This window comes from Emydura macquarii, unplaced genomic scaffold, assembly GCF_026122565.2.
Source record: "Emydura macquarii macquarii isolate MOO-44397 ecotype Brisbane River unplaced genomic scaffold, CSIRO-AGI_Emac_v2 contig_2246, whole genome shotgun sequence".
NCBI lineage: Eukaryota > Metazoa > Chordata > Testudines > Chelidae > Emydura > Emydura macquarii.
In genome coordinates this window covers 2,346,294-2,368,441 of record NW_027132383.1, presented here as the reverse complement: position 1 = coordinate 2,368,441, position 22,148 = coordinate 2,346,294, and the positions used below count along the sequence as shown (strand labels likewise).

Sequence of the window (22,148 nt, the reverse complement as noted above, 5' to 3'; positions counted from 1 at the left end):
AGGTAACTCTTTGCTTCGCTCATCTGTTTGCGTCTGGGAAGCTCCCTCAGGGAGCATTACAAAATGAAGGAATCTGGCCAGTCAGAGTTCCCAGCCAGTGAGGAATCCCACAGCACCCCATTACTCAGAACTCGTCTGCCAAATTCATTTTTAAGATAATAACACTCTCTCTCACTTGTTATTACTAAGATGATGATAATCTCTGCTTGCAGTAGTGTGGTAGTGCCCTAGGCCAGTGCCCCATTGTGCTGGACACAGGTAAATAGAGACTGTCCCAAGAGCCTGTAAGTTTCGTATAAATAATCAAAGGGACGGCCCATTTATTTTGCAGTCCGCACACGTATCTGGGGTTGGCTAGCATTTGCCTTTGCTCTTGTGCCTTCCAGCACTCCTGCACACATTTGAGATCATCAGCTGCTGTTATTTCAGAGCTATATAAACTCAGATGGGTCACTTTTCTTGACACCAAGACCTCAGCCTCGTTTTCTATGGTATCAGACTTACACCCTAGCACCCCCCAGGCTGCATCAGCAGAGTATCAGTAGGATTCCAGCACATGCCCAGGATGGCCAGCAGGAAGGCGTTGAAGCCAGTGCCCAAGGCATGTTGAAATTCTGAATAAGAAGAATGGGTGTCCTGCTAACTGAAATGTTGGGAATAGGCTGCATTAAATGTGCACCACAATGTTTATCGTGTCCCCAGGAGGATGGCAGACCCTACTTCAGCATCTCCTCAATATGCTTGTGCTAAGTAACTCAGTCTCCTGGCACCTCCATCTGTGGTCAGAGTTCACCATTCAGTGCTCACTCCCCAGACTTCGGGACCAAAAAAGCTGCATGCTCTAGTGAAATGCATGCGTTCTACCCAGGGCATACTCTTTCCATGAGGCTTCTCTAAGCCCCCAGGAGTTTGCATGTTGTAACTGAGATGCATGTGTCACGGTAAATGTTTAGTGATGATAGGGGACCTTAATGTACAGCAGGGGTGCTCATGCTGCTCTGAACTGCATAAGGCGCTGGCAGTTTTCCAGAAATCCTACAACAGCTAATTTCCATCGCATGGAGCAAGTTTAATTTGCCCTCATCTTTAGTAGGGAGGTGCAGCCCACAAGACGATAGGTCCCAGGCAAGCAGTGCCTCATCTTGATCCAGGCAACCCACGAGAGATCATACTTGTAGAAATCTGCCGGTCACACTTTGGCCACCCCAGAAGTACAAGAATGTCATATCTCCATGTCGGGATATGGCTAGCCAGCACATTTCAGCTGACAGTGGTACACCGTGATACACGTTATAAAAGGAAAGCAGAGCGTGAAATTCAGGACATGCCCAGACTTCACCCAGCTCAGGGCTTCTCAAGAGCCCAAGCCTGTTGACTGGAGAAGGATGCTGCCACATGCATCATTAATGTAGCACTGTATCCCAGGGAGACTAGCCCATCTTGGCCCAAGCTGCCATCCGCTCAGATTAAGATGGAGCATCGCACAAATGGGCCTTGTGTTCGCAGTGGCTTGCAGCTGCATATTAAAAATGACAGTGACCATGATCCACGCATTAGAATGCCCCAGTACAGCGCTTAGCCACCCCTGCAGTACAGTAAACCCACATCAGAAATCAACGTCTAGCTGAGAACTTTCTAAGTGTGTGTGGCTGTGATGCAGTTGTGCTGTCCTCTGGCTTTCTTTTGCTGGGAGTGTTCATTTTTGTTTTGTATCATTAACAATTTTGTCTCAGCCTTGGAATTGCTTGGCTGCCCAGAAAAGCCCTGCGATAACATGGGTACAGTGCAGTGCATGCCATGTGAGCTAAAGCACCAGAGCATGGTTGATAAACTGTTCTTGCCTTTGAAAGTAACAAATGTTTCATTCCTGAAAGTGTCTGATTCTGAGTCTTTTGAATCTAGCATTCCTCTTCTGTTTGTATTTTTCAGTTTGACTCGCACTCCGCAGATGACAGAAGTCACTCGTCTTTTCCCCAGTTCTTCCTCTTCCTCACTTCATTGCAGATCACAGCAAGGGTTAGCATTTCAATAACCTGATGTCCCTAGGCATTGCAATTCTGGGCAAGAAAGCAGGGGAACACTGTGCTAAACAGAGAGTTGTCCTGTCTTTGAGGTCAGCTTTCCCTACAGTAACTATCTGATAAGCAGTTCTTTGGACTCTATATCACAAAAAAAACTATGAAAATTGGCACCAAATGGGAACCTTGTTGGCCAACTCAGCATCGAGGCTAAGTATGGAATGGGCCATGGAGACTAAACTCCCTTCTTAGCCCTCTGGGGGGTCTGGGCAGGGTGGGGTCGGGAAGCCTGTACTCATGTTGTCACTGCTCAACCTGTTTTGTGGATGAAGGAGATGGCCTTATGAGCTTTTGTCAGGGAGTGGGGCATGGCTGGTTGTTCCTAGTGGTTAGAGCAGTCGTCGGGAGCCAGGAATATGAGCCCAAGGTCAAAGCGGAAGTAGGAGGCTAGGTGCCAAAGTCAAGGATCAGAGCCAGAGTTGGAAGTTAGGAATCGGGGCCTAGGGTCAGAGCTGGGTTACCTGAAGAGAGGCAAGACAGGCGAAGCTGGGTCCAAGGCAAGAGTAAGGCTGGATACAAACAGGCACATATCACAACCATGAGCAAACGCTTTGTGCAGTTGCCAGATTGGTGCTGCTGCTGGGCTGAAGAGTTGGTCTCCTGACTCTTTCCACCAATCAGGCAGCTAAGTGCAGCCCACCTGTGCTTGTTAGGTTGCCCAGAGACTGGCCCAGAGTCTGGCTGTAGCGTGACCTAGACAAATTGGAAGATTGGGCCAAAAGAAATCTGCTGAGGTTCAACAAGGACAAGTGCAGAGTCCTGCACTTAGGACGGAAGAATCCCATGCACAGCTACAGACTGGGGACCGACTGGCTAGGCAGCAGTTCTGCAGAAAAGGACCTGGGGGTTACAGTGGACAAGAAGCTGGATATGAGTCAGCAGTGTGCCCTGGTTGCCAAGAAGGCTAATGGCATATTGGGCTGCATTAGTAGGAGCATTGCCAGCAGATGGAGGGAAGTGATTATTCCCCTCTATTCGGCACTGGTGAGGCCACATTTAGAGTATTGTGTCCAGTTTTGGACCCGCCACTACAGAAAGGATGTGAACAAATTGGAGAGAGTCCAGCGGAGGGCAACGAAAATGATAGGTGATTGGAGCACATGACTTCTTCTTCGAGTGATGGTCTCTATGTGGATTCCACGTGGAGATCACGTCCGAGATCTCATATGTCTGCGCGGGTCGAAGCCCTATGTTTCCTCTTACCACCCTATGGCTAGAGTTGGAATTCCATCTTCTCCTCATAGATCCTGCATAGCAATTAACATTTTAATTAGAAATAGTTGTTAGATTTTAGTCTTAGCATAGAGTTTAAAAAAAAAAAAAAAAGTGTTTTCAAAGTTAAAGTTAGTTAGTAGTGAGAATGAGATAAGTTCTCAAGTTTTCTTCCCCACCCCATTCGTGTAGGGAGTATGCCAAAGCAAGCCAGTTTTAAAAACTGTGCCACATGCCCTCAGTCCTTGTCGTTGAGTGCCGAGCACCAACGCTTCTTGTACTGTTTGGGGGAACCCCACGTCGTTTCACAGTGCTCTATTTGTCACTCCTTCCCCTTGAGAAGCCAAGAAGCGAGACAGTTTAGGCTTCACAAATTCCTTATGGAAGCCATGTGCCCATGTGTGCACCAGGAGGTGGCGCACAGGCAGACACACCAGAACCATCCATCAGAACCGACGGCTCCAGCACCAGCAGCCACATCGGTACCGGCAGCACCACCAGCACTGGCCAAGTCTCATAAGAAAAGACATGGTCACGGGCATAAAGGCGGATCCCCGGGAGGGACCACCCCTAAACACCACATTTCCTTCCCAAGCCACGAACAGCTGGGTGAGAGGTTGCGAGCAGACTCAGTGGCTCCAGCGCCCAAAAGGATAAAGACAGACAAAAAATCTAAGGACACCGCTAGTCTGGCTGCTTCCATGGTGTTCTCAGACTACAGACTATCACTGGACCCAGTACCTCGCACTTTGGACCATTTGTCGCCACTAAACCCCATGGCAAAATTGTTACAGCCATTGGTTCCGCACGCAAGGGTGCACAGAGTACCGTACGGCCCTGTTTCTAACAGATGAACCGTTACTGCTTTACCATCAATCGGTAACAGAGTTTTGTGACTCCAGTGGGACCTCCAGCCCCGTTGCCACCACTGGTCTCACAACCTCCACCAGCTCTACAATCCTTACCAGCTCCGCAACCTCAGCAGTTGACACAACTGCTGCTGGCACCACCTTTACCGATGGTACCGCCGCTATTGGAGATGTCAGATCCTGATTAGTCATCTGAACCAGAACAGCGCTTCCCCTCAGAACGTAGTTCACAACCTTACTGTGCACCTACACAAGTTCCACCACAACACCAATGGTTCCAATACCCTCAAGGTCCACCACCACGATCGGACCACAGGTCATACAGGCAAGATTGGAACCTGTATTATAACCAAACAACCACATCCCACCCTTCATCGATATACATGGCACCATCGGTATCTGGAGAACAATGAGGCTACAGCACTGCTGGCACCAACCGATCCATTGGGACCAATGGATCCACCGCCTTCTACAGCAGCCTCGTCTTTCCGGATGATGCCATTATCCCACCATCTGCATCACCACTCAATGATCATGGCCAATATCAAGATCTACTTAGACGCATGGCAACAACCCTTAAATTACCTGCAGAAAATATCACAGAATCTCAAGATGAGTTTCTGGACATTCACCAACTGGTGGGCCCTTCCTGGATAGCCTTGCCCATTCATAAGGCCATCTTACAGCCAGCACAAACAATCTGGCTTACCACGGCATCCTGAGCTCCAACACCTAAACATGCAGAACACAAGTATCTAGTCCCAGTTAAGAACTCTGATTTCCTTTTCATGCACCCACCACCCAACTCACTGGTGGTCCAGGCTGCGGTGCAACGAGCTAAACAGCAACATCCGAGAGCTATCCCCCCAGACCAAGCATCAAAGAAACTGGATCTTGTTGGTCACAAGATATACTCACTGGCAGGCTTACAATTCTATATAGCCAGCTATCAAGCCATATTGGCTAAGTACGACTTCAGATCATACTCCAAGCTAGCGGAATTCCAGGTCTTGCTACCAGAAGACAGACGCGCAGAATTCCAGGCTCTAGTCAAGGAGGGCAAACTGGTATCCAAAATTTCCCTCCAGGCAGCAGTGGATGCGGATGCAGTGGTGCAATCCCTAGCTTCGGGTCTTATATTGAGGAGGGTCTCATGGCTTCAGACCTTCAGATTCCCTAAAGAGGTCCAGACGACCGTAGAAGACTTGCCATTCGGCAATCCGAAATTATTTAGTGATAAAACAGATGAAAGCCTATACTCACTGAAGGACTCCAGAGCTACCATTTGCTCTTTGGGCCTCTATTCCCTGGCCCCCATGTGTTTTCAAACATATCAGCCCCGGTATCAACCTAGACCCACTTACCAGCCTTACCCCCCGCATCCACAAGAACAGCAGCAATAGCACTGGCAACGTTCACAACGATCTAGACATTCCCCTGCTGCCACCCAGCGGCCTCTGCCCTTCATCAATGCCCAAGATAACACTTTTGACTCAAACACAGAGATCTTCAAACCTCTCCTCCATCCAACCTCAGGCCTTCCCACTTGCTTCAGAGGTCGTCTTGCCCCATATAACAACTGGAGCCAGATCATCACCGACCAGTGGGTCATAGACATTGTACAACAAGGGTATTCCATAGCATTTCACACCTTTCTGCCTCATCCCCGTCGTGGACCAAAAAGGTGGATGCAAACCAAACTCAGCTCCTGCACAAGGACACGTTGGCTCTGCTCCAAAAGGGTGTCATAGAGCAAGTCCCGCCCAGATATCAAGACCATGGATTCTACTCCCCTTACTTCCTTGTTCCAAAGAAGGGCTGAGACCTAAGACCCTACGGGCACTCAACAAATTCATCCACAAATTCCGTTTCCAAACGCTACTGATACCTCAACTCACACTTGCCATTCAGCGTGGGGCCTGGTTCACGGTTCTCGATATGAAAGATGCCTATTTTCACATCAACATCCACCCTGCCCATTGCAGGTTCCTCCACTTCTGCATAGGACAGTCATACTACCGGTTCCACATCCTCCCCTTTGGAATAGCCACTGCCTCATGGGTATTTATGAAAGTTTTCACAGTAGTGACGGCCTACATGAGATGACTAGGTCACTCACCGTTCCCCTACCTAGACGACTGGTTACTAGTGGCACCCTTGTGCAAACATCTGCTAATGACCATTCAGACTTTACAAGACCACTTGACCAACCTCGGCGTATGCATTAACGAGGAAAAGTCCACCCTCACCGCTTCCAAAAAGCTCACGTTCATGGGAGCCACCCTAGATTCTCGAGTGGCACGGGTGTTTCTCCCCAAAAATCGCCATGCCACCCTCGTAAACTGCAACACCATCGTTGCACACATGTTCGGATGTGCGTCTCACTCCTTGGACACATGGCAGCATCCACATCAGTCACCCCACATGTTCAACTTCATATGCGCTGTCTGCAACATTGGCTACGAACGGTTTACGATCCCCAAAGGAACCACCTGAACAAATGGATTTCACTACCCCCACGAGTACTAGCCTCCCTGAAATGGTAGCAGGACCCAACCAAAGTCTTGGTGAGCATATCGTTCCACCAACCCGACCCACATACTACATTGGTGACAGATGCATCCCTTGTGGGTTGGGGCACCCATGTGTGGGGCCACACAACACAAGGACTATGGTCCCCCAGGAAGGCACGGATGCATATCAACATCCTAGAAATGAGAGTGGTCCTACAAGCTTGCCATGACCTTCTTCCTCTGCTCCGGGGCAGACAAGTTCCGTTTCTAACAGACAACATGACAACAGTTTGCTATGTAAACAAATAAGGGGGAGCCAGATCCCTATCTCTATGCCAGGAAATGATCCGCCTCTGGAATTGGTGCTTGAAACACAACATAACATTACAGGCAGTGCACTTACCTGGGACAGACAATGTCCTTGCAGACAAACTGAATCGCTCCTTCCATCTCTCTCATGAATGGGAGCCCCATGACCCCATTCTCTGCAACATCTTTCAGCAGTGGGGAACCCCGACACGGGACCTTTTTGCCTCAGTAGTGAACAACAAGCTTCCCGTCTTCTGCTCCAGAGGTTTGCTAGGGAAGGGATCGATGGGGGACGCCTTTCTCATCCCATGGACGTCAGATCTCCGATACGCCTTCCCACCCATTCCGCTAATTCCTCAGATGTGCCACAAACTGAAACAAGACCGGGTGCGAGTCATGCTCAATAGCCCCCGTCGTGGCCCAGACAGCACTGGTACTCGGACCTGCTACACCTCTCCATCCGCCCCCCGATCTCTCTTCCCCTCCTCTTGAACCTTCTCACACAACAAGACAGACACGTCCAACACCCCAGTCCAGCACCACTCCACCTCACAGCATGGTTTTGGGATGGGTCTCACGTATAGATAATGCCTGTTTCTCCCCAGTACGACAGGTACTTACGCATAGCTGGTATTCGGCGACCAGAACCTGTTATCCGGCTAAGTGGCAGCATTTCACTCAATGGGCTTCAATCATTATCCTTTATCTAACGTGTCCCGAGAGTCCTGGACTACCTCCCCCACCTGTGGCAGTCTGGCCTCACGCACTCCTCCATAAAGTTCATCTGGCAGCTATTGGTGCTTTCCTCCCACCAGTGGATGGATTCTGTCTTTAGCCATCCGACTGTGACTAGATTTTTATGAGGTTTGCTTAATTTGTTTCCAGCCATCAGAAGTCCCACCCCTGCCTGGGACCTTAATCCAGTCCTTTCTCACTCACAGGGCCACCCTTTGAACCCTTATCCACCTGCTCCCTTACTCACCTGTCTATGAAAGTTATCTTCCTTGTGGTTATTACCTCAGCTCAGTGAGCTAGCAGCCATGATGGCAGACCCCCTCCCCCCCCTCTTTATCTTTTTCCACAAGGAGTCTCCCTCTGGCTTCACCCTAAATTTCTCCCTCAGATTGTCTCCCAGTTTCACCTTAACCAAGTTATCCACCTTCCTGTTTTCTACCCCAAACCTCACTCTTCCAACAGGCAGAGACCCCTACACTCACTCGATGTTAGATGGGCGCTGGACTTTTACCTCCAACACACTCGTCCCTTCAGGACATTGCCTAAGCTCTTTGTGACTATAGCAGATCACTGCAAAGGACGTGCACCCTCCTCCCAGCATATCTCCCGCTGAATTGTCCATTGCATTACGGGGTGCTGCTCCCTTTCTAACGTTCAACTCTCACCAAGTATCAGAGCGCGCTCCACAAGGGCACAGGTGGCTACGACAGCCTTCCTTGTCGACGTGCCTTGGCAGGACATCTGCAAAGCAGCAACATGGACCTCCATGCACACGTTCATGGCTCACTATGCGTTGGCTAACAGTACATCCATGGATGCACTGTGGGTACTGCAGTCCTGCAAACTTTAGCTTCTACGTAGCCCTAACCCAGCCTCCATTCGGATTACTGCTCGCTGCGCTTCCCACGGTGGAATCCACATAGGGACCATCACTTGAAGAAGAAGGGGTGGTTACTGATTGTAACTGCCCTGCAGACTCTCAGTGGGGACGGACAGTCAAGCTGCATTCTGTCTTCCTCCCACCTCAATAGCAAGAAAGAAGGCTCTCTCATCAGAACTTCACTGACGGTACATGTGGCAGAACGTAAACCAGCTCACGCTCCGATAGTATGTAGAATACCCAGCATCAGTACAGAACACATCTGTCTGCTAGGAAGCATACCTGCCCATAGAGAGCTGATCTGCTCAGTAAGAAGGTGCTATTTTTACATAACTGCTTCTCAGACCATAAAACAGCCCACACAAATAGAGACCACACTGCATGCACTAACTCACATCACTTCATCAGATGGAAAGTCAGACAGGAAGGGTTTCACAATAGCATGTGTTCTATCTGCCAGGCTGCCCATGGGAGCCAAGGAGCTGGCGCTAGAGTGCAGTCTGGTGTATGGCAGAGGTTTATTATTCTTATGAGGTAGTTGGCAGTCAGAACAGAAAGAGACTCTTAGCAGTGGTTACCGTGAAGATACTCTGTTTTATAAAGTGTGTGTGACTGGTGAAGCATACCCAGAACTTTCATTCACGAATCCTCTAATGGTTTATATCAGTGTCTAGTTCTGCGTCCCTGAAATCATTCCCCTGTTTCTTTACACGCGCGTTCAACTGCTTTCTCTGCACAGTGATTCATGTGCCTGGAGACAGACACCGACTGGATCTTAGTCTGGTTCAGTCTCCAGAAATACAGCTGTTGTTTCCTAGCTCTCAATCCTGGGTCACGTGGCCTCCCACCTGAGCCTCCGGGGTGTTCTGCCTCATGTCAGAGTGGCCTGTCTCCGCTCAGCAGGCCTGCGCTTCCAGGCACGGAGTGCTCGCGCTGATGACAGATGCTGTGTCTCACACACCCACTGAGGGCTGCTTCTGGTGGTTCCGTTTCCAGGAAGGGTGCCCGCTGCTTTCTCTGCCAGGTGCTGGGATCAGGAGCCCTCTTTGCCAGAGACTCAGACTTGAACAGAAGCAGTTAGTCCCATTTCAGCACTGTGGAAGGAGTCTTTTGGCCTTCTCCCATATTCAAAAGTCAGCACGTGTGTCTCTCGGTTCCCTCAGACCATCCATCTCGAGCTGGCGAGAGAGAGAGACACCAGGGCAAACCTTGCTAGATTCTTAAAGCTCCATCCTTAGCACCACGTGCACAACCCTCCCTCTGCTCTTCCTTAGAGAGGAGTAGTTGTGGACTCCTCTTACTTCCACCCAGAGTACATTGAAGAAGTTCGCGCATAAGTGCATTGCTCCAGAGAACCATGCTCATTATTCCCTCCCTACCCCAGGAGCATTTGATGGCAGAGCCATCTTGAGAAAGAAGAGTGCAGCTCAGTGACCTCCGAGCCTGACTCCAGGAAGAGAGGTTTACCTATCAGTGGTGTAAGGAACCAGGCTGTGTCACCATGTATAGAAAACACTGGGCCAGAATTCCTTTCTCTCCTCCAAGAGTTGCACGGAGACTTGAAAAGGCTGCTTTGGAAATGGTTTGAAACTCCTGATTTAATCCCAGTTTTGCCACTGACTTGTTATGTGACCGTGGTTAAGTCCTTGCTCTGTATGTGTGTCTCCAAGTCTCCTGGTGGTGAAGATACTAGCTGAGTTCAAATAGTTATAGTTAGCTTCAGCCCATCCTCAGTTTGTGACTCTTGGTATAACCAGTCCATGCTAGTAAAAGTTGTTTTCTGACTGGGGGGTTGCTGGAAATACCTCAAATCCTGCAAAGTGTTCCTGGTGCTATGTACTGAGGGCCTCAGAACCGGGGTGAAAATCTGTGCAGAATGTGATCTTTGGAGAACATACACAGGTAAGTAACTTATTTGTGGAGGGCATGCAGTGCATGGGCCTTGGAAGAACTATAAAATCTCTTTGTGTCTCCAGGTTGTATACAGAGGGAAACGGAGAGATGAATGTGTTCTTGGTCCCTGTCGGTGGCCTGCTTTTCCTGCGATCCTGAGCACAGTATTGCGAGGGTCGGTGAGCGTGGTTACTCCGATGGCGTAATCATTTCTGTAGCTAGATTTTCTTAGCTGTGAATTTGCAGCCTCCATTACCAGCAGTGATGACAGACAGTCTTGGTTCCGTGATTGGTGTCACTATTCTTTGCAAGCAGATGGTACTCTAACTGCAAGAGCATTGAAGCATTATTTGCCTTGCAGGGAGATCATTGTAAAGACACCAGGAGTGGCCAAGGAGGTATTCTGTTCTTCAGGACACCCCTGGGCAGTGGTGTTGGAGAAACAAACCCTAGCCAGGTGTAGGTTCCAGAGAGAGGAAATAGCTTTTGTGCAGTTTTTCACTCTTTTCAGTGGCATTAATAGCATCATGCTGCCAGCACAGACGGTGTGTAGCAGGTGTCTGATGACTGCTCCTTCTGAGCTTGCTTTGCGGTACCCAACACACATGCCTTCCTCTGCTGTATCTTCCTCTTCATTCTCCAGGAGTGCATCTCCTTAGCTGAGCTCCAGACAAGCACTGGGTCCATGTTGTCAGATCACCTGGGCTAAAGCCACCTGAAAGTTTATTGACCCACTGCATGTTTTCAGTCCTCGTCCATCATCATCTCCAGGAGGCAATGAAATTCCTCACAGGATGAAAGAGCCTGGTGGGGCCCATTGAATCTGGGGCCATGTGTTCAAGCGTGCTTCCAGCATGGTAGAGCTGAAACTTCCATCCCAGACCTTTGGAGCACTCTCCTCGACCGGCAGACCTCACTTTTCTTGGGCTCCAAGGAGCGTGTAGCTAGGAATTAACCCAAAACACAGCTGCTTGGGGCAAGGAGCAGCAATAGCACTGTGCCTCCTCCCAACATGGAGTTCCATCCAATTGGGAAGGGAGCTCATGACCTGGGTTTCTGCTGCCCATAGGTGAAGATACGACGGTCCACACCTGCCACTGCTGAACTCCATGAACGTCAGCGATCCGCCACCAGGCCCCGTGTTCCCAAAGCCCAACCTCTCGCACGAGCAGTCAGTTTGTGGAGCGGAGCGTTTGTGTTTCAGAGAGAAGGTGATTCCAGACAGCGCCCAAGCGTCTGGGAGGTGTTCTGATTTATGCCGTCTGTTTGCACTGGCTGCTCTAGAACACCGGGAACACAAATGGAATGAACCTCAAGGGACAAGAAGAAGAAGCCGCCTCAGGAAATGTTCAGGAATTGAAACCAGCTCCCCTACTCCTTCAGTCTCACTTTAGCTTTGTTTGTTCTCTCTTTGCTATCCAGGTAACCACCAGCTAAATCTTCCAGGCCCAGTTAAAATCCAGTCCTCTCCAGGACAACCTACCTACTTACCTCCTGGTATTGACTTCAGCTCCCCTAACGCAGGGTCCTGTGAGTCAGTCGTATTTGTCACTCAGTCCACCTGACTTGCTTGGCACTTAGCCTTTACCTGAACTTGGCTGTTAGCTTACGAGTGTGATATGATTACAGTGGAAACCTTGTGCTATACGCATCGTATGTAACTTCACATACCCATTAGCCATAGAGAGACGTGTGTGCAGGTTCGACTCCAGTTACCTTCAGTGTCATTGAGAAACTCACTAGCTTCCGTTATGAAAGAATGAGACTTTTTCCAGTGACCATTCCAGGTACCAGGGTTTATCAGACCAGTAGGGTTCTTAGAACCATTTCCCCCAGACTGAATTCAGCAGGGTTTTTTACCTTCTCCTTGCCCTGTATCGATTCTTAAAAGCTAGGGAAGATTGAGGTGCCTGGACCGAAGAACAAGTCCAAAGCGTCTGTCTGTAGAGGTGCAGAGTATAATGAGGTCACTATCCCAAATGGTGTTGGAAGTCCTGGTGCATTCTGGGAATACTAACCACATGTGTTGTCATAAGACATCCACTGTTTCTTCCTCATCCTTGTTGCTGGCCCATAAACCTCTCAGCAGGAACAGTCCTGGTGACCCCTCTAGGCCCAGGCAAGATAGTTAAGTGGGGGGACCCTTGTTCCAATGTTGTATCAGCGCACCTGAGCTCACTGGCAAGAACAGAATTGGAGGCTGGCACGTGTGTAATTAGCCATGAGCCCAAACTCTGCTTTCCTGCTCAGTTTTTAATAGAGGTTTCATTCCTTGGGTTGAGAGAGTCCCCTGCGTGAGCCCAGAGGAAATCTTCCAACCTTGACCTGGTCTGTGTCCTTTCCTTTACACAGGAATGAGCTAAATGACCATCTAGATACCATTGATTCCAACCTGGATAACCTCCAGACCATGCTGACCACGCACGGCTTCAGTGTAGACACAAGCGCTCTGCTGGATGTGAGTATCTCAAACCCTCCCTCCCAGGGCCCCCTCCAGGAGCTGGGACCAAGCTGTGGCCTGCGGTACCATGTGCATGTGGCTTGCAGTGGCAGATGGACAGGGGAGCATCAACTGCATTTCCACAGTGTGTCTGGGGTTGTTGTCCTTCCCTGCACTAATCATTCTTTCCTTTGGCAGCTGTTTAGCCCTTCAATGACGGTTACAGACATGAACCTTCCTGACCTGGACAGCAGCCTCGCGAGTGTGAGTAGCTGTTCACAATCCCTCCATGCACACCCAGCTGCCAGAATAAAGCGTCTGAAGCTGTTCCGCAGCAACCCCTCCCTCTGATGAAAGGGAGGCCCCAGCAGGCTCGCAAGGGAGTCCAGGCTAATTCCAACATGGAGGGGGTGGTGAGGTTGGGGGCAGGGTATCTCACAGCCCTGTAAGGGCTTGGGGAGCCACCAGGTGGAAATAATTCACTTAGCACCAAGGCTTCCTCTGACTAATTTATTCAGCGAGCAGATCAACTTCATCATTCATGCTGAGCTAAGTAGGTGCTGAGACTTCATCTCTCATGCAGGCTCTGCTCCCTCAGCACGGAGTTGCACTGAAGCCCATAGAACTGCAGGTGGTTTCCATAACCCCTCCTTTCTGGTTTGCAAACCTTCAGAAGAGGTTTCCTTTAAAGGCAAGCTCCAGTGGTTTCCCTGGCACGTTGCATTATTTATTGTTGTACGTACTAGCACAGCACCAGCAATGTGCTCAGTGCTGAAGGAGAGCTCTGTGCAGCTCCATAGCTTGTCTCAAGAGAAGTTGGTCCACCAAAAGATATTACCTCTCCCCCCCTTGTCTGTTGGTGCGTAACAGGCTGCTCCCTGCCCGGAGAGCTCACCGGCCCAGCGTGATATAGAGGACGCTCACTGGGAGGCTGAAAGGAAGGCGTAAGGGACCAGTGGTAGTCACTCCATAGTTCAGACTGATCCTAACTTACAATTATAAGAGCCCTTTTTAACCTCCACAAACTTCCACAAAAATGAACCGACCCCCTGAGCTCTCCCAGGCCAGGTAGAATTTGGCCTTGTCTCCACTAGAAAAATAAGTGGACCTAACATAGGTGGACTTACAGCCACTGCAGTAATTAACACCCCCCACACACACACTCACACACTCCCCATTCCCCTCTCCCCGTTCCGGGTGGAAGCCACCTGAGTCTTCTTGCCCCTGAGCTCTGAAATTGACAAGGCTGCCCAGCTCCCCAGGAGCTGATGGAGAAGCTCCCGGGCTTCTCCCCTTCCCGCTCTCAGCCAGGAGCAGAGAGCAGCTGCCCAGGTCTCCAAGAATGACAGCCCCACAACCAACGTAAGGGACACAGTGTCTACATTGACACTGCCTCGCCCTAACTAGCCGACATAAGCCCTACACCTCTTGTTGAGGTGGTTTTATTATGTCGGCCTAGCAGGGGAGGTACGTCGGTGGAAAGAGCATTTTAGTCCGGACACCTCCACTCTTTTGTCGACTACAGCTGACCTTTGTCGACAGAACTCTAGTGTAGGCCAGCCCTGCGTCTGGGAAGTTTGGTAACATTCACAAAAGGGGTTTTGCAATGAGGGTGTTTCACAAATATCCGTCATTCACTTTCTGAACATTTTTCTAGCTTCCTACCCCCAAAATGGCTTGACCCCAAACACAAGGTTTCTGGCTGAGCGGGAACGGGGCTCTGGGTGTTACTGGGGGAGAGTTGGAGGAGTGCAAGGATACAAAAAGCTGTGTTATGTACATAACATTTACACTGTAAATTATTTAAACTGACCTTCTGCTGACTCCTGGCTCTGCTCCAACAGCGGCTATACGGAGGAAGAGATGAGGGCCTGCGTTGAGTGAGATCAGAGACCAAGGGCAGCGTGTGGGTAGGATTCTTGGGGGGCAATGCAAGTCAAGTGGGACGGTGATGAAGAGGGAAGAATTATATGGCTGTGGAGTTGGATCCCTGAACTGTTCGTTTCCAGATTCTCCAACCTTTGGGTTTTAGTGAAGTTGTCAAATATTTGTGAGTGTGATTTTTTGATGGGCTGTTAACGGCTCTTCTAAAATTCACAACTTAACTCCAGCTAACCAAGTGTTTTGCTTTGGATTTTTGTGCAGTAGATATGTAATATTTCTCTCTTCTCTTACCTAATGCTGGAATGGACACTCGATTTGCTCCTGTCCTCACTTTGCCTTTGCACTGGTGTAAATCTCTGCGCTGGGGACAGTCAGCTGCTCAGGTTCCCAAATTGTGGCGGGATTGTGTGCAGAGAGCTGGCTGTGCCTATGGGGCCAGCTCCTTCTGATTTCCAGCTGCCAAATAGAATTAAAAGAAGCTAAATATACATGTAAACATTTCCCTAAGGTGGTGTTTCCATGGAAGCAGTAGCGCTAGTCGTGACAGGGACGTGATCCCCTGAAGCAGTCCCTGCATTAAAAAGTTTTCCACTCTGAAAAAGTTTAAGAACTCCTGATCTAAAGACAGCAGCCTGTCTGGTCCTGGGATTAGCAGTGATTCTCACCCAGAGAATGTGTCAGCCCTTAGAGTAACCCAGTTTTCTTTACCACCCTGTGGCAGTTAGGTGAACTTTCGGGATAGTCGGGGGGCATTCTGCCATTTCCCACTGCGTTGTCTCCTGTTGTGATAACCCTAACGAATCCTCTCGTCCTTCCACCCCACTCCAGTTTGTTTGGTAGAGTTCTTACTGCCGGGCTGATGCCCAAAGGCCGCACTGACAATTTACCGGGAACCTGAGGCCTGCAGGGATCTTTCAGATTAGTAACAATGAAATAGAGTCTGTTGCAAGCATTTTCTGAGGATTGCCCCTGGAGACTACAGATCTCAGCATGCAGTATGGCTTGCTGCTCAGATCATGGTGAGCATTGCATGCAGCGACATGTAGTCTTTCAGGCCACCTCTGTATGAAAACCAGATCTGGTACCTACATTTCTACAAGGCAGCTGCACTCAGGTGGAGACTGAAACACATGGAACAGACTCCGCCAGCGCCAGCAGTAGCTCACAGATGCTGTTCCCTGGCTCCCAGGTGTATTTTAGTCTTCTGAAAGCTGATGCCCATCTCCAGCCTGCTGGAGCTTCCAGATTACAAACCACAGCTGTCTGTGCACTTATCCCCTAGGCAGCCACGGGCGAGGTCCCTTCCCTCTCCCTGCTCCATGTGCAAAGGAGTTTGACTTGTGCGGTGAACTCAGCAGCCCAACTTGTCTCCCCACAGATCCAGGATCTCCTCTCGTCCCAGGAGCAGCAGAAGCCTGCTGAGACAGAAGTCAGCACGACAGACCTGGGTAAGAAGGCCCCATCCCCCTGCCCGTGAGCCGAGGGCTCAGAGCTCAGTGGCAGGATCTCTCTGAGCAGCAGCAACTTTCTTTCTTCTCCCCTAAGTCCTGGCCCTCCAGTGCTTTCCCCCACGAGACCCCCCGGCTTCCCTCTCCCTACGCACCGAGCCGGCTGCACGACCTGCAGCTGGTCCTCTTTCGAACCGCGCTGAGGGACCATCTCTACACTCTCGTGCTGCACACCTTTCACTTCCTCGCCCTCGTGTCCCGCCCTGACACCAAGTGGCAGGACCTGCTGCCACCTGTGAAGGGTGAGGACCCCGGTGGGCCAGTCTGTACTCCACCCTGACCCCACAGCCTGCCGGGGACATCAGTTGGCGGCTCCTTCATGGGGCCGTGAGCACAGGCACGTACTTGGCGCGGTTCACCCCTTGCCCTGACACTTGTCCCTACTGCTGCATGAGGGAGACCCTGGCGCACATTTACCTCCAGTGCGCCAGGCCGCAGCCCCTCTTCTGGCTCCTCCAGAACCTCCACTTCTCCCCGCACCTGTTCATCTACACATACCCCATCCGTGGCCCCACGAAGTCACGGGACCTCCTCGTCAACCTCTTCCTGGCCCTGGCCAAAGTGGCCATCTACAAGACCAGGAAGAGGAGGTTGGCGGGGGAGCGCTCTGCGACTATGAGGCCTGCTTCCATTCCCTTCTGCACTCACGCATCCGGGCGCTGTCCGGGGTTCTCCGCTCGGTGTCCCATTCTGGTTTTCTTCGTTTGACCCTGTGACCCCCATGCCCCTTCCTGGTTTTTTTATTAGTTGTTCCCCGTACTCAGTTGTATCCTGGGCTCAGTGACTCCTCCCCTGAGGCTGAGGGAGGAGCCTTTAGCAGTGGGCTTGCGCCCGCCCACTCCCTGGTTTACAAATAGACACTGAGACGCACCCTGCTAACCTGGGTCCTCTCCTTGTAGGAAAGCAGCTGGTGCACTACACAGCTCAGCCCCTCTTTCTGGTGGACTCGAGCGCCGTCGACATGGGGAGCGGAGACCTGCCCATCTTCTTTGAGCTGGGGGAAGGGCCATACTTCACGGATGGGGAGGAGTACTCCGAAGACCCCACCATCTCTCTGCTTTCGGGGACTGAGCCGTCCAAACCCAAGGACCCTGCAGTATCCTAAGGCTGAGCACAAGAACATGCTGGGAAGGGAAATCCAGCCGCCAGCCTCCTTGCTTTGCACAGACATTGAAAGCTCTCAACACCCTTCGGTTCATGTTTGCTTCCCCCGGCACTGTGAGGATTTCATTTGTGTGTGTGCTTAATGAGGTTTTTTGAAATCTGCTTTAGATTCTAGCCACCCAGTGCTCCTGCAGGTTGGCAGGTTTCGGGGCTGCGCAGCGCAGACCCCTGTCCTGCGGTTGTCATCCAACCGGCCAGAGAGGCCAGACAGGCACCGGGGCTTTGATGTGCAGATGGGAGATCTGGGTGGACACAGAGTAGCTAGTCACTAAGTGAGATTGTGTTTCATTCTGCACCCCAGGCGAGGGTGACAGCCAGGCCTTGCGCAAGGTCCCAGCAGTTGGCAACGGTCAGCAGGCGCGTCACCCCTGCCATGGAGATGGGGCATGACGGCAGGGCCGCACGACGCTCCCGGGAACAGGTAGCTTGTTTGGTATGTAGAAGGGGTTGTGTTTTTGCGAGGGGAATGCTCCTCCCCCAGTGAGGTGGACTTGGTGTTTTTTAAGGAGAAATACAAGTTTCCCAACCTGGCGCTGATGGGCTGGGTCCCCTGGTGGCCTCTGCCATGCGGTTCGCTCCCTGCTGCTGTTGTGTGCGCGCGTGGCAGGGCCCCTCGGCTTCTCCGGCCCAGCCACAGAGAAGCCCAACTTTCTTGTTTCTTTACCTTTCTCTGGCTCCGTGTGTGTTTCTTTTCTTTGTGTTGTTTTTTGTTTTGGTTAGGTTGGTTTTGCTTAGCAGTAAAAATTTGTACATTTACACTTCAGATTGTTAATAGTAAAAACTGTATTTTGGATTTTTACATGAGAGAAGAAGCACCCACTTCTATCTATCTATATATATATAAATATCTATATATATATACATACAAATATATATAAATCAAATGGTCTATCGCCCGGCGGTGGCTTTTGTGTGGTTGAAAGCTTTATTTTTATCCTCTCTGTGTTTGCGGGAGTGAAGTTGGGTGGGAGAAGGTCCTAGGCGCTAACCATAGTCCTGAGAGCTGCTCAACTTCCACTTTAGCTGTCCTTCACAGCCCTGGACACTGACTCGGGTGATCTGGATCCAGGTGCTGTGTGCTCTGCCTCTCAGGCTTTGAGCAGTAGCTTGAGCTGTTACCGCACTTGTCTACAAGAGCCGACGTTCCTGCTTCCAGCTTCAGCAAAAGAAAACAGCAGATGCCGAGGTCAGGTTTCTCTGGCACATCTCAGCAGACCGGGGGATGGCTCCCGGTTTTGGTGGGAGACGATCTAGGGTTTATTTTAGGGGGTGCGTGTCTTTAAACTCTGTGTTGTGGTTTCCCCGCTGAAATCCCAGCACAGGTTTAGGGGCTGAATTTGCAAGGATGTTTCTGTTTTAGAGCACATGGGGGACGAGCCCATGTCGATGCGCCAGACATGTGTTGGACACTTGCATGTCTCTGAGGAGCGCTTTTTTAGTGAGAACAATAAAAGAAAAATTGCATTGTTACATTCAGCGTGTTCAAAACCTCCCTCTCTCCGTCTTAGTTAATCATATGTGCTGCTTGTTTCTCTGTTGGTGTTACAGAGAACGCTGTGGCTGCTTTCACTCAGAGGGCCTGTAACAGACAGCAGCAAGGGCTGTCTACACTACGTGAACAAGCGTTGCAAGAAACCAGTGCTTCAGGCCCCTTGACTTTGTAACAGTCACAAGGCCTGGCGCCAGCAAGCTGCTGGCTCCCCAGGTGTGCTTCAGGTCTTGATGACTGCAGATGGTTACGACATCGTAGTTTGGTGTTTGTCAGATCCAGAATTGGGACCCTGTACGATCATTGTGTCCCACAGGGACTGGGCTGCACCGAGTTAGCCAGGCCTCTCGATCCCACCCAAACACAGTGCAGTTACCCTTCGTTATGTCTGTGTTCCCAGTAACACAGTTGAGCGCTAGGGGAGAGGTTCTTTAGGGTCCTAGAATGCACGGGGGTTAGAAGTGCAGCATATCCACCAAAAAGGCTCTTTCAGTGTCTCTGGGTGGGGGGCACAAGGATGAATGAGGTAGTCCAGCCATTGGATGCAGCGAGGTCCCTCACTTCGTGTAGATGCAGGCCCAAAGGGGGAACTGACCCAAAGAGTGGAGCTGACGATCCACTTTCCACACCCACTGCGACCTCCGTGGGAGCCAGGCACTGGGAGTGGTGTGGCACGCAGTGGGTCAGATCCAATTCCCACTGGGCACCCAGCGAGAAGAACAGAGTGATGTGTATCCTGAGGAGTGTCCTGGTCTCTCTGGGTATGTCTGCACTGCAATCGGACGCCTGGGTTATGGGGCTATGTAACTGTGGTGTAGAGGTGCGGGCTGGAGCTGGGCTCTAGGACCCTGTGAGTTGGGAGAGTCCAAGAGCCCAGGCTTCAGCCCGATCCCGGAAGTCCACACCATGATTACACAGCCCCTTGACGCGAGCCCGAGTCAGCGGGCATGGGCCAGCCCTGGGTTTTTAATGGCAGTGTAGACAGGCCCTTTGCGTCTCTGAGCTCCTCAAGCGCACAACTTTCTTCCGTGCATTCCACTGTCTGTCACCTGGCCTCATTCTGCTCTTTTGCAGGGAACTGGCTTGTCATTGCATTTTAAAATAGGCAGCATGGCTCTCCTAGGTAAGCAGAGGGCCAGTCCTGAGGGGACCGGCTGCTTTCCCTTTTGCAGTATTACCACCTTGCTCCATCATTGGGGTTAGAGTTGTGTTGCCCGGGCCTGACACACACTCCCACCCTCTCTAGCAGGGCTTCACTATTGTCCCTTTCCATTCAATGGGGGGTATGCTTTCCACTCACTCCCATGTCTGATGTAAGCCTTGCCTCTACACCAGAACCGCCTCTTCCCTTCTTCCAAGAATACCAGTCTCCATGGCCTCTTCGTTCCCCTGTGATTTATGCCAGGTGTTTGCTCCTCCCCCTTGGCATGAAGTCAGTCTGGCTCTGTTTGCTACTTTCTTGATTTTCTTCTTCCGAGTTTCTGAGCCTGTCTTCACTGTGAAAAAGCCTCTACCTCCATAACGGGGATTGACAGACTAGGCCTTACACATTTGTCTGTCCCCTTCCCAGTAGCGCTGTTTGTGATGTGAAAAGAGGAGCTCTCGGTGTCAGAAGCAGAAAGAATTGTCCTGGTGAACTGGAATTATCATGAGTCTGGAAAAAGAAAAATGCTGGTGGTGTAGGGAACGTCACGTGTCCCCTCCGTGGTCAAGCTTTGTGTGGGTGTGTGTGAGAACGCATGAATTCAGGGTCCTGTACTATAAATTCTACACACATCCTTGCAGAGGGCCCTCCCGGCTTAGCTGTGTTGATGTTGAGGGGAGTTACTAAGGAGTGATTATCTTTACTGGGAAAGAACAGTCACCTTAGTATTTCTTCGGACTGAAGCGCCTTTGTATTGGACTTCCTGTTACTTGACGTGTCTGTGCTCCCCACTCTCCTCCATCAGTAGTGGCGCGGGAGCTTGTAGGCTGTGATGGGAAGATGGTAACTTCAGCTCTTCATTTCAAAACTGCAATTTCAAAATCCAAACAGTGAAGAATGATGCAGAAAAGAAAGAAGAGTTCAACAAATAGTTCTGTTCTGCATTTAGAGAGAAGCGGGAGGCCGTATTCAGATATACATGAGGATGATGAAGTGCTTTCCAGTCCATTAGTGACTAAGGGAGGATGGTAAGCGACATCTACTAGCAATGAACAGCAGGATTTAATCAGCAGGATAACTTGCACCCAAAAGTCCTAAAGGAGCTGGCTGAGGATATCTCTGGCCAGCTGATGTTAATTTTGGGGACACCAGGGAAATTCCAGAAGACTGTGGAAGAGTGCTAATGTTGTGCCAATATTCAAAAAGGACAAGCAGGATGACTTGGGCAATTAGAGGCCAGTTAACCAGACATCAGGCCTGGGCAAAATAACAGAAAAGCTGATACAGGATTTAATCAATAAAGAATTAAAAGGTAGGAATATAATAAGCACCAGTCAACATGGTGTTATGGAAAATAGTTCTTGTCAAATGAATCTGATTTCATAGTTTGATGTGATTACAAGGTTGGTTGACAAAAGGTTGATCAGCTGTGTAGATGTAATAGATTTAAGAGTTGTGTAAGATGTTTGACTTAGCACCACACGACATGCTGATTAAAAAAATTAGCACAATACAACATCAATAAATGACCCAGTAAATGGATTGAGAACTGGCTAACTGACAGATCTCAGGAAGTAATTGTCAATGGCGAATCGTCAAATGGAAGTCTTTCTAGTTGGATCCCAGAAGGGTCGGTTCTAGGCCTGACGCTATTCAACAATGCCATCAGTGATCGGGAAGAAAACCTAAAACCACAGCTTATAAAATCTGCAGATGACGAAGATTGGTGGAGTGGACAGGACAGTCGTACAACATGATCTGGATTGGTTAGTAACACTGGCCCATTCAAACAAATGTGTTTATTGTCAAATACAAAGTGACACATCGAGGATCCCGAAATGCAGGCCTGATTTACAGACTTGGGGACTGTATTCTGGGAAGCAGTGTCTCTGAAAGGGAGGTAGGGGTCACAATGGACAAAACTCATGAGCTCCCAGTGCAATGCTGTGTGGAAAAGGGCTGGTGTGATCCTTGGATGCAGAAACAGGAAATTTGTGAGCAGCTGGGAGGTGATTTTGCCTTTGTAGATG

At 50.2% G+C, this 22,148-nt stretch overlaps 1 protein-coding gene across 3 annotated transcripts in view; it reads left to right on the top strand.

Annotated features, from left to right (window-relative positions):
* HSF1 (heat shock transcription factor 1) overlaps positions 1-18,373 on the top strand; it is a 94,481-nt gene extending 76,108 nt beyond the window's left edge. For 2 of the 3 annotated variants that reach the window (XM_067560150.1, XM_067560152.1), the window contains exons 10-14: positions 1,930-2,016; positions 12,842-12,947; positions 13,128-13,193; positions 16,192-16,261; positions 17,221-18,373. In XM_067560150.1, coding sequence (XP_067416251.1) covers positions 1,930-2,016; positions 12,842-12,947; positions 13,128-13,193; positions 16,192-16,261; positions 17,221-17,426 — 535 coding nt within the window. In that variant the 3' untranslated portion in view covers positions 17,427-18,373. The remainder of the gene's footprint in view (positions 1-1,929; positions 2,017-12,841; positions 12,948-13,127; positions 13,194-16,191; positions 16,262-17,220) is intronic. The other variant, XM_067560151.1, reaches the window with a different exon arrangement.
* Positions 18,374-22,148: the final 3,775 nt, after the last annotated feature.